This window comes from Equus caballus, chromosome 14, assembly GCF_041296265.1.
Source record: "Equus caballus isolate H_3958 breed thoroughbred chromosome 14, TB-T2T, whole genome shotgun sequence".
NCBI classification, from domain to species: Eukaryota; Metazoa; Chordata; class Mammalia; order Perissodactyla; family Equidae; genus Equus; species Equus caballus.
In genome coordinates, this window is record NC_091697.1 from 77754042 (window position 1) to 77767121 (window position 13080).

General features: G+C 37.9%; 1 protein-coding gene across 21 annotated transcripts in view; it reads right to left on the bottom strand.

Moving 5' to 3' along the window:
• Positions 1-1367: 1367 nt before the first annotated feature.
• FER (FER tyrosine kinase) overlaps positions 1368-13080 on the bottom strand; it is a 441906-nt gene continuing 430193 nt past the window's right edge. For 11 of the 21 annotated variants that reach the window (XR_011425641.1, XR_011425626.1, XR_011425640.1 and 8 more), the window contains 2 exons: positions 9727-9849; positions 4053-8257 (listed from right to left, as the gene is read on the bottom strand). Coding sequence is in view for 8 of the 21 variants with exons in the window: in XM_023617898.2 (XP_023473666.1) it covers positions 8115-8257; positions 9727-9849 (266 nt within the window). In the remaining 13 variants the exon portion in view is untranslated. Of the gene's footprint in view, positions 8258-9726; positions 9850-13080 lie in introns of all 21 variants that reach the window. The other 10 variants (XR_011425638.1, XR_011425627.1, XR_011425633.1 and 7 more) reach the window with 2 other exon arrangements.

Below are 13080 nucleotides of genomic sequence, written 5' to 3' on the forward strand. Positions count from 1 at the left end.
CACAGGATGGTACCGGGTACCGCCATTGCACACAGTGAAGTGAAATGTTCAAGTGACAGGCAGTTTCATATTTTTGGACACTTTGGTCATGAATTTGGAATAACCAAGCCTTCCCCCGTCCCCATTCCCTTGTATCTTTGATTTTGATGTGATGCTCAGAACCTATACCTGGGATTGGATTTACAATCATAGGATTATAAAATAAACTTATCGTGGGGAATCAGGCGAACCTTGTAGAACCAATCTCTTTGACACGAAAGCCAAAATAGTAAATTCCATTAAAACATGTATATTTTCTGTACATTGTAAGTGTGAAAGGCCTAGCATTTAAGGAGGAATTATGGTAAAGTTCACTTCTGTTGGAATTGGTCTTCTGCTTGCAGCTGAAGCAAAGCAATTCAGACTGGCAGGGGAGGGTCTCCACAGCATCCTATAGTCTAAACATAAGAACTGCTGTACTTTGGGTTAGGAGAAACCATTCACAGTCATATTAAGCATGGCTCTGGGCACCATGCCCTCTGCATTTGCTAACAACAGTCTGGCATATCTTAGGAGCAGGCAGGCATGTTTATGTGCACCAAGTCAAATTATTTATAAAAGGAAAATTCCCACATAATAGGGTATTTTGCCCCCCCCCCCCCCCCATTTCATGTTCAAAAATTAACAAAAGCAGAGATTAGTGAGCTGGCAAAGACTGCCAGGATGGTCCTTTTGCCTGGGATCTTAGTAATAATGGAGTCCAGATTCCCTTTCAGCTCTTACGATTCTGAATCCAGGGTACTCAGAAATTGAGGCCCCCATTGTGAGGCAGGGGAAAAATTTAGTTTTTTGTTTCATAAAGATTGTTCAGGAAACTCAAAAGAAGACTCCAGGTTGTACAATTTGACAAGAGCTACATAAAGAAAATATTAGTAATAATTTGGACGCATACACTTCACTTTTCATACTCAGACTTTTCCTGCTCCAATGTGGAAATTGGGATTTCTTTTTTTATGGCCATCTTACACTTATCTTGTGTTGTTCAAAACACTGATATTTCCCATTGACATCTGACCTATGCTTTCAAAGTGTTTTATCACCTGTGACCAGATGAATTGCCTAGATGGTTATAGTTTTTGCAAGGGTGTTTGAACACATAGGGATGACGTGGTTTCTGTTGTCTGCTTTGATGGTTGAAATGTGGTTTCTTAGGATGTCATTTTAAAATCTGTTTTGGATAGCATCTAGAATGTGCTTTCCTGAAATTAAAGACGTTCTTAGCAAATAGGAGAAAGGTATGACGTTTGGCTTTTTAGGAAAGGGACTGCTTTGCGAGAACTGTAGGTAGAGCTGATGGTTTAACACAATGGGGGTACTGAGTCTACATATCTAGGTAGATTGGTTTATTTTGAACTTAAGGCTTCATATTTGCTATCCTCTTTTCTGAAGTTACAGAAAAACTCTTTAATTTGCACAGCTGAAATACTTTTAGACATGTACTGACAAAAGGAGTGTGAAGGAAACACAAAAAATATTGGCATAGAAGAGTGGAATGGAAAAACTGAAGATGTCGAGGGGTTTAAGGTAGTGTTTTAATATTTCTTTGGAGGTAGGTAACCTAATGAGCTTACTCAGCTAAGTCAACAGGCTGCTTCCCTGGACACACTGCCTCACAGTGGTCTTTCTATCCTGGGAAATCTCCCAAGAGCCTCTATTGATAGTGCCACTTATCAAACACATCTGCCACTTAATCGTCCTGTCTCCGCCAAAAGATTTCAACTAGGCCTTGTTTGCATTCTCAGCTGCCTCTACCACAGCCTCTCACATGGTGGATGTGCAGCTGGCCTCAGTAAATGGAAGCCTGGGAGCTCCCTACAGGGCAGGGGCCTCCTGAGCACCTGAGGAGAAGCTCGTTGGCCTAGGCCAATTATGACATTTTCTGATAAAAGCTAATGATAAAGGTTTTTCTGTTTTGGTAAAGTAAGGATTAAGAATCTGAACATGAGAAAAGCAAATACTAACCAGGAGTAAAAAACACAAAAACAAAGAACAGAAAAACTAACACCCAACCTGGTTCCCTGCACCTGACATGGCAGATCTCCAAGAAAAGCTTCCTGAATGAATAAAGCTGAGGGAAGATGTATTACAAAATTCTGCTACCAGGGTCATTACTATCACTTAGAACATTTTATTACTTTGTAGAACACTCAATTAGTTAACTGCTAGCCTCAATGGTAAAGTTTGGGAGGATAGTTTAGAAATTCAAGATTTGAATCTTTTTAAAGTAAGTCCTAAATATTCTTGTTTTGGGGCTCGTACAAGCTTGCTGGCAAGGAGGGAAGCTATATCTGTCTTCATGTTGCAAGCACAGACACCTGCAAGATATCTTTTCTTTAATAAAATAAAACGTAGGAGCTTGCACAGCCATTTTCCTCCGATGCTGGCTGTCCTACGGCTTAGGGGGTGGGCTGAACCACTGCCATGTTGGCAGCCTTACAGAAAGACCGAGCAGGGTAATTCTCATTCAACAGTGGCTACCTCCTGAGATTAGAGGGAGCGTAAAGAAAATCAAATCAATATCCAATTCAACGTCCTCTAAGAAATGTTGTAGAGACTTGAGAGGCATGTAATATTTAATAACATGCAGCAGGAAGCTCCTCAAAACCCCCTTTGAGGATTAGCTTTTCCTGACTGACACCGCATTTCTTTGTTGGAAGGTTAGCCCTTGGGTCACTCTGCGTTGGTACTGTGTTCTTGCCCTTCATGTCCTTCAGCCTTCCTTGTCGGATGTCTCTTTCTCTGCCTTCCATGTCTAACCTTAGCCATGCTGCACTTTGACTGGCTTTAAGATGTTTCCAATTCCTTTCCCTCAAATGGTACTAGTATAAAGACAAGGAACCATGGCTATTTAATTGGTGTTTTCCTACTTTCCTGCTGAATTCCATGTTTCCCCAGAGAACAGCTCATCACAGTAAAGTCCCTCTGGGGTTAACTCTAGGAGCCAATTAGTTAATATTAGTCAAAGGAGAAACAGGGCTAATCTAAGTGTGCTCTCATTTAGGAGACTAGCCCAGGGTGAGTCCCATCACAACCAGAGATTTCTAGTAAGGTATGAACAATCAGTGACCTTAGTTTAAGAAATAGTAACTAGAACTAATGCAAATGTAAAGAGACTTTGAGTAGTCTCTTTTAAAAGCCTAAACACAAATGACCAAACTCATTAGTTGGCCGGACAATGAATATAAGTGTCATCCAGCACAGCACCATCTCTGAGCCAGGGGTATAAAATGCTCGAAGTGCAAGGGAGAGGTGTGTGGTTTGCTCCCACTAAGGCCCACACACTGGCATGTGACCTCTTTTTTGCTTCTTTTGGCTCCAATATCTTTTTAATCTTCTATAGGAAAGGATCTGGCCTGGTGGCACTGTTCTCAGGCTTTCTAGTGACATTGTTCAAGTCTTCATCCCACTTTAATTATTCCACACTCTCTGCAGGGGCTCTATCATCTTGCCTTAAAATCACTGGTTCTTTCCTCCTCTGGCTTTGTGGATGCCTGCTCAGCTCCTTATTAACAGGCACACTGAAACCTATGCTCGTTACTTCTCTGCAGTTTAAAGTGACTAGGAATTTAGTACAGCAGGACTTTCTACCACCCAAGAATCTCAGCTCTTATTAGGCAGCTAAGCGAGTCTTAATGTCTACACTTAACAATTCAGAATTTAATCTTTGAATCCTTATGAGGCAGTAGGATGGTTTTCAAGGGGTAATAAATATTTCCTTAAATTATGACTAAGATACATAGTTTATACATCTTCTGTATTATAACATTATTTTTTAAAGGAGAATTTTATGGGACTCTAAGACTGTACCATATCTCCTTCAAGTAGGTAATCCTGGTGCATGAAATCTTGACTTTCTTAATCAGAGTATTTTCTTTTGCAAAAATTAATATGTAGTTCTGGATTCTCCCAAATAATATAGTATTCAGACTTGATATGAAACTAATCAAAACAGAGAAAAATAAATAATAAAATATTTAATAAAAAAATTTCTGGTATATATAAGCAAATCAGAGTTAGTAATAAAAGAGGTAACACTTTATTTTAACGGCAAACTTTCATGCTAACTTACTAGTATAATGGAAATGTAATATAAACTCATTTCATATAAAATCTTTGTTCCCATTTAATTAACATATTAATACATAAAGAAAATGTCTTTTTCAATTGTGTGCCCCTTTGTTGCTCTGGATATTTTGCGTTAGTCTCTATTTTGTGTTGGAGCTCTGACCTCCTAAATACAAAACTCAGCCTTTCCATGACTGAGAACAGTGCTTATGGACAATCAATTCTGTTGATAAGAAACATCTAAAGTATCAATGGTTTGATCAAGGGAGTGTGTGTACAAAGAAGAGGGCTGAGGCAAACAAACTTTTCAGAAAGTATCAATTAATCTTACTTCAAAGGGTACAAGGCCACAAAACAGTGTACCCAGAGTATACTAAGTAAGGTTTTCAGGTACTTTTAAAATCTGATGACTCACAAGAATGAATTCTAAAGGAGAGTGACTGACACATCTCTGAATGACAGCAATATATGATCTAGACATGTATTTTTGCATTCTACTTTTTATCTTTACACCACTACGAGGTCCTCAGTGTGTGACATATATTGTAATTAAAACACTTTCTTCTTGACACAATTTCACACCAGTATTGTGAAGCCATAGTTATTTTGGTGGTATTAGCCAAACTTTATATAAAACTGCATGGCAAAACTGAAACATGAGTATAACATAGACAAGAAAACCATACTGTGGTTTAAAGGAAATTAAGACTATTTAAATGACTAAACATTTTCTTTTCTTTTAAAAACAACACTCAAATGAAAAACAATTGTAAATTGTACACTGAAAAATAGCTAATACAATTAGGCTCATGTTCTATACTGATGTGGTAAGATGTTTCAAGAATATTGTATTTGTGATAAAATGGTGAATTATGGATGAAGAACTTTATTGCAAAATCAAATTTTGGAGATAAAAGAGAAATGTTTACATGAGACCATTACTAGGAACCTAGAGGCAGGATGGGCTACTGAAATAAAGCCTCTGAATTTGAAAGTTTAAACAAAACTTGTTAATCCTTTATTATTATTTTCCTGTAAAAGAAAGAATATGTTGGCTTTGGGAAGCAACCTTAGATTACATGGAATACAAAATTAATTTTAGGTTTCACATATTGGAAATAAACGTTAATTTGACATTAAAAGATGTCTTTCCTTGAAAAATGATGAACTACCTAAATGTCTCTTGTAAAGACTCCTTGGTGATTCAAGATAGAAAAATGCAGGTGAGAGTCAGACTGCCTGGGTTTACCTGCCCCTGACTCCATATTGATAAATTTAAGGAATTATGGCAGGAACTGTATAGGATTGATATATGCAACTCTTGGAAAATCCATTAACAGCACAAAGATTTGTGACCTGGCTTAATTACATTCAGACCAGTGGCAATTTTGGTTACAACTGTTTTCTTACTAAACAAGCCATAGGATTTTGTATATTTCTGAAGCCTTCTTTCCCTACATTAACTTGCAAATTCAGAACAGTATTTATATGTGTGCTTTTTGGGTATGGATTAGCCTCCTAAAGTACATAATTCCAATAATTATCAGTGACAGAAGGGATGAATAAATTATGCTTCAAGCACAACAAAATTAACAGTAAAAAATGGTTTGCGTAAGTTTTCCTTAATGCATCTGCCTATATTAAATTTAACATTCTATACAACTGCTATGATCCTGAAAGACTCCCAGTGACTTATTAATCCTGAACTATACAACTGCCTGCTTTGGGACAAAGAATAAAACAGAATTTAAATGCTGCAGATGTCACGATGTTTTGAAAAGCTTCTTTAATTTAAGCACAGAGTTATGATGTGAATTGCAAATTCTAACAGCCTGGATGAGTGAAATATCAATGCCATGTTCATTCTTTACACGAGAATGAAAAGATTAAGCTTCAGGTCTTGTTCACAAAATTAAAGCCCAAACCATCATTTTCTCTCCTTGCTGAGAGCTTAGCATTGAGGCTGCTAAGTGATGGGAGGCTGTTTTCTTTAAACAAAGAATATTACGGAGAGATTCACTTGGAGATATTAATAAAGAGTGGAAATGTCGCCATCTTATTCTTATTTTTGCAGGCTGGCAAGTGTCTGAAGACCCTAGCACTTAATCTTAATTCATGAGTCCATGCTTTGATTTATCACAATATATGCCATCAAAAGAAGGTTCCATTTATTTACAATATTTGACAGAAGGGAAACAATGCTGATTAAAAAAAAGTTGCTCTGTATATTGCAATATATTTTTGAGAGCAAGTTTATCATGCTTTCATTTTAGTCTGGATGTAATGCTCATTAAATGTGTACAAAACTTGCAAGGAGATTGAAATGATAGACACAAGCCATTTTTCTCTTTATTTTCATCCTCTATATTCTTTAAAGTACTGGGTCTGAGTCCTGTGCAATGATATTTATAGGCAGCAAACAGTTGGAGAGGGCAGGAGGAATTTTCTATCCCATAAGCTCTCGCAATGATGTAGACCAAATAATCACTAAGGTGCTATTTATCTGGACACAGGCCTGAACACTTAATAAAAGCTCCCAAGCCACATTTACCCCTGAGCATGACCATCTCTTACACACATATTTATCCTGAGAGGCAACTATATACAGAACATGGGGTAAGTTCCCTGGATGGTTAAGATTCAGCTCAACAGTTTTAACTCTGTGTTACATATTATTCATATGAAGCGTCTCCAGAACTGTGCTTGCAGACCTGTCAGCTAATGATAGGGATTTCCAGGCAGCAGTATGAGGGTAAAGGAAAGGGAGAGGGGAAATAGGAGGGCTGTCCCTATGTCCTTCTCCTCAATAATGCTCATCTGATTTCTCAACCGTTTACTCCTTTCACACCTGCCTTGCTTCTTGGTAGTGTATGTGTGTGTGCACACGTGCACGTGTACACACATGAATGTGTTTATGAACTAGGATCATGACATTATGACAGCTCTGAAAACTGGCAGAAATGAAGGGAATTAAATTCTGGGGTATCTCCGCTGAAGGGAAGATACTTAACCAAAAGTATCCTGTTATTTCTATGGACTTGTGCTTTGCAGTTTCTTCAAAAAAAACCGTGTTGCCATTAAGAAGGCTCTATCTACGAACTCCTGAAAACATTTCTTAAAACCTTTCTCGTGAATTCAGATCATAAAATAAAAAGGGTGTGTGTGTGTGTGTGTGTGTGTGTGTGTAAAGGGATAACTCTGATGAGAAAGCAGATTTTATACTTTCTGTTTTTTCTCCTCTCTGATCACTACTTTAGCTGCTCCGTCCTCCAGACCACTCTCCTGTTCATACTGACTTCTTGTGGTCACAGCTCTCTAAAACATCCTTTAAAAGCTGTTGCCTCAACTCTAAGGGTGTGCTCTCTGAGGACGTTTCATGCATCATTTTCTGATGCCCCGACCAAGGAGGAGGGAAATGACAGCCTTACTAACAATAAAGGATGTGATGATTCTCACACTGTGCTTATTATTTCTAGAAAGAAAGAAAAGAAAAACCCTAGGAGGCCCAAATAATTCCCAATATAAAATGATGTTTACAAAAGTGACCTTGCCTTGGCAGAGCAGAAAGCCAACTTTGGTTGGAATGTGTCATGCAAACACGGCATTACCAATGCAGCATATAGCACCGACTGAATAGGGTCTGTGGCATAGGACAGCAGCCCATGAACTGTGCCTGAAGTAGAAACCTCGGAGAAACATTAGTGGTCCTGGTGTGAAAAGGAGAGATGTGTCACCTCTCATTTAGAGCTGTGCTTTTCTATGTACAACGGCCTGAAATGGCAGGCTTGCTGTGGTGAGCTAAACAAGCCCTTGGCAGGACTGTCTGTTTCTTGAATGCACTTGCCTTTGACTTTTTTTTTTAAAGTGGCACATACTTTAAAAAACAGTTAATAAAAAAAATAACCTTAGAAGACTGTTGCAGGTAACGTGGTATAAACTCATTGTTAACGAGAAGAACACTATCACTCTGCTAGAGGACCGAGTCCTGAAGGCTGTTTGCGCTTCTGTCACTATGTGATTTTCTTCTTGATGACAGTGAGCTCTTTCTGCAGTTCACCGAACTTGGGGCGGTTTTCAGGTTTATAATCCCAACATTTCATCATAATTTTAAAAACGTCCTCTGGACAATGCTGAGGGGCTGACATTCGGTATCCTGAAGACCCAAGAAGAGAACAGAGAATTTAGAACGGAGATAAGATACAAATGTTCACACAAAGCATTACACGGTTTGTAAATTTTGGTATCTTATGTTCTACATGGAACAGGAACAAAACATCTATTTCAGGGTGAACTGATTTTTTTTTTCCTACAAGTGACACAGAATTCAATATTACAGAGCCATAGAATTACCTTCTAGTTCAAATAACCCATTTTTTTGTTTGTTACAAAATCTGATGTAAGATACACCACATACAAATGTATAACATCACATAAAAATGCATATTTTAGTTGCTCTAAGTATTTGCTTTTAGAATTTGCTTTTAGATGCTGTGGGAAGAGTTTTAAAAATCATCTCTACAACCCAGGTTTTTGAAGATGAAGAAAGGATGAGGATTTTATAAACAGTAATTTAAAGTTAAATAAAAATGAATATGAGTTATATTCCTCTACAGTCTGAGAAGATCCTTATCTCTTTATTTTTAAGATTGGCACCTGAGCTAACATCTGTTGCCAATCTTTCTTTTTTTCTTCTTCTTCTCCCCAAAGGCCCCCAGTACATAGTTGTATATTCTAGTTGTAGGTCCTTCTCGTTGTGCTATGTGGGATGCCGCCTCAGCATGGCCTGATGAGCGGTGCCACGTCCACGTCCAGGATCCAAACTGGTGAAACCTTGGGCTGCCCAAGTGGAGGGTGTGAACTTAACCACTCGGCCATGGGTCGGCCCCAAGATTCTTATCCTTAATTCAAAGTTGTCTGGTGGTGTTCCAGCAGTGTGCTGGGTAGTGTGTAAGTGCCTGTGTGTTTGCCTCAGGAAGTAAAATGTCTGTGAGGGATAGAGGAAGGTAGAAACGAGCTAGAAAGTCATCCTCCTACATCTGCGCCCCTCCTGAGGGGCCTGACGCTGCGGCACTGCCACTTTTTCAAAAGCATTCTTTCAGCTGAAAGCCGTGGGCTACACAACTGCATGCTCGGGTGGCACCATCACCCACTTATTCCAATCTCTGGTCTGGGAACACCATTGGGTATCTTCAGAAGTGTTATAAAATTCTCCAAAACTCTTGCTGAAGTCTAACCACATTTCAATTTGCAGTAATATTAATGGTGTTTATTTGGTATAAAATAAAAAATAGGAGGTTGAGGAATACTACCCTGTTACCCTTGAAGACAGTGAATGGCACAACCTTGACGATGTCATGCGAGGCAGAGGGAGTGGAAGAAAAGCCGATAGCACTCTATTTTTAAAGTGTTAGTATCTTTTAGTTTTCCTTTGTTTGTTGGTTTTTCTTGTATAAGAGCCACACCATCCATGCAGTTCAAAAGCAGATTTATCAACACCTCTGCTCTCTATTTACAAACCCAACCAGTATGTACCTTCCTCTCCCCAGGAAAGCTGCAGACACAGCGTCAGCCCTACCCCTGGAGGCAGGAGGAGAACACTACTACCCCATGTCTTTGGCTCACCTCTTTCCACTTGCTCCCGTGCTTGCTGATTTGTCATTCCAGGGTACGGGCAGACCCCTAAGCTGAAGGTCTCCCAGAGGAGGATGCCAAAGCTCCACACGTCACTCTCAGAACTGTATCTTCCTGGAGGGTGAACGACACCGTAACCAGAGGATAAGCCGGTGAGCATTTCCGGTTATGTATGTCTATGTCAGTCACATATTAACATAGTTAAACTTACCAAACGAACTCAATAACTAGTGATCTTATTCTCTTCACTAGTTTTACTTTCCAGGACTAGTAATACTACCTATTTAATGAACAGTCTTCAGGCTGCTAGTTTAACCAAACCAGCTCCCAAATCACTTTCCCCTACCACAAACAATTTTCAGGCAGCACACAAGCTTACTTTCCCTGTGCTATCTAAATGAGATGAATGGTTTACATAAAAAAGATATAAATTTGTACACATCAATGCCTAGGAGATTAAATAAGTTGGATTTCTGCAAATTTGTCTTCTGCCTGCATCATTTTCGTTCCACTAAAATTACAAACAAACCTAAAGCAATAAGGAAAGTTTCTTAACTTCAATTTTTTTACTCATCACTGTTTACAGATATTCTCACATGCTTAAAGGTCTCATTTTCTCCACTGATAGTTTCATTTACGGAAAGTACATTTTTCTGTGTGTTTTGAATAGAGTAGAAATTAACATAGCTGGATGATAAAAACAACTTCTTTAAATTACATGGTGCCTTGTTTTGTCAAAATATCTTGGTGCACCTGTTTTACTGAGCTACATAAGCTACGCCCTTAGGGTTTTTTTCAGTCGCCTTCTAGAGAAGCACAGAGATAAAAGCCAACATAAGGTACCTTATGGAAATGGATGTGAAACCAAGGAGGAGAAGCAGAAACATTCTTTCCAATTTTCAAGAGGCTAAGAATTTCTAAAACTTTCTCAACATATTTATATTTTTCTTTTAATTTTATAGATAGGGCATATACTGTCATAACTAAACTCTATTTGCAGTGATGCCAAAGATTTCTTAAATGATTTCATTTCTATTCCCCTTGTAGCTTCCTGCCTTAACTCTGCCATTCCAGGATTTATAAATATCCCTCTTCTAAAAATATCTTTTTACTCAAAAAATGGCCTTTTCTCTTTCTTGAAAAAAGTAAAATGAGAATGAGAGTGGCTGCACTATGGTAACTGCTCTGACGCCAGAGTTTGGAGTGCAGTTGCTGATTATCATCTCCAGCTGTGTGAATTAGCTCGCTTCTTCGTAGACAGCAATTATGGACATTCACTCTGCTGTGTGGTAGGAAGATTGGTTTTCTTGTCTGCATATCAACTCTTTCTATGTTTGGCACCCAATGATTTAATACTTTTCATGGAAGTCATTCAATGGCTGCAAGTTTTACTAATTAATTTTTTAAGAAAGTACAAGGTACACAGAGTCTAATACCTTCTTTGTAAGATTAAATCTGGGCAGAGCTCAAGAGAGGCTTGTTGTATATAAACCAAGATCATGCTGCAGAAGTGAAAGCTTATAACCTAACTCTATGACCTTGACCTTGGAACCTAGTTTTGCTGGATAATTTTTATTCTTTCTTTGCTTAATTATTTATCTGTTTTATTGAGGTATAATTCACATATAACATTATATTAGTTTTGGATGTACAATATGATGGTTTGATATTTGTATATATTGCAAAATGATCACCACAATGTCTAGTTAATATCTGTCATCACACATACTTATACATTTATTTTTCTTGTGATGAGAACTTTTAAGATTTACTCTCTTATAGCAACTTTCAAATATGCAATACTGTATTATTAACTATAATCACCATGCTGTGCATTACATCCCCAGGACTTATTTACTTCATAACTGGAAGTTTGTACTTTTGACCCCCTTTACCCACTTCATCAACCCCTACCTCTGGCAAGCATCAATCTGTTCTCTCTATCTATGAGCCTTCTTTTATTTTTTTTTTTAAGGTTTCACATATAAGAGAGATTATATGGTATTTGTCTTTCTCTGTGTGACTTATTTCACTTAGCATAATGCCCTCAAGGTCCATCCATGTTGTCACAAATGGCAAGATTTCATTCTTTTTTTATGGCTGAATAATATTCCATTGTTTGTGTGCACACACACAGACATATATGAATATATACATACATACATATATATATATATATATACACACACACACACACACACCATGATTTCTTTATCCATTCATCCATTGATGGACACTTAGGTTGCTTCCATATCTTGGCTATTGTAAATAATACTGCAATGAACATGGGGGTGCATATATCTCTTTAAGAGTGATTTCATTTCATTCAGATATACACCCAGAAATGGAACTGCTGGGTCTTATGGTAGTTCTATTTTTAACTTTTTGAGGAACGTCCATACTGTTTTCCATCGTGGGTGCAACGATTGACATTCCCACCAAAAGTGCACCAGGGTTTCCTTTCTCCACATCTTCGCTAACATTTATTTCTTATCTTTTTGATAATAGCTATTTTAACAGGTGTGAGGTGATATCTCATTGTGATTTCGATTGGCATTTTGCTGTTGATTAATGATGTCAAGCATCTTTTCATGTAACTGTTGGCCATCTGTATGTCTTCTTTGGAAAAATGTCTACTGAGATCCTCTGCCCATTTTTTAATTGAATTGTTTGTTTTTTTGCTATTGAGTTATACGAGTTCTTCATATATTTTGGATAGTAACCTCTTATCAGATATACGATTTGCAAATATTTTCTCCCATTCAGTAAGATGCCTTTTCATTTTGTTGATGGTTGCCTTTGCTGTATAGAAACTTTTAAATTTGATGTACAGTCATGTGTTGCTTAATGACAGTGATACATTCTGAGAAATGCATCATTAGGTGATTTCGTCATTGTGTGAACATCATAGAGTGTACTTAGAAAAACCTAGTTAGTATAGCCTACTACACACCTAAGTTATATGGTACTAATCTTATGGTACTACCATTGTATATGCAGTCCATCATTGACAGAAATGTCATTATGTAGCACAAGACTGTAGTCTTACTTTATTTTTGCTTTTGTTGCCTTTGCTTTTGGTACCAGGTCCAAAAAATCATCGCCAAGACTGATGGCAAGGAGATTACTGCCTCTATTTTCTTTTAAGTGTTTTATGGTTTCAGGTCTTACAGTCAAGTCTTTAATCCATTTTGAGTTACTTTTTGTGTATGGCATAAGATAATGGTCCAGTTTCATTCTTTTGCATGTGGCTATCCAGTTTTCCTGACACCATTTATTGCAGAGAATTTGTATTCTCCTTCTTTTGGATGGAAAGTTGTGTGTGTTAGACCATCTGGTCTAAGG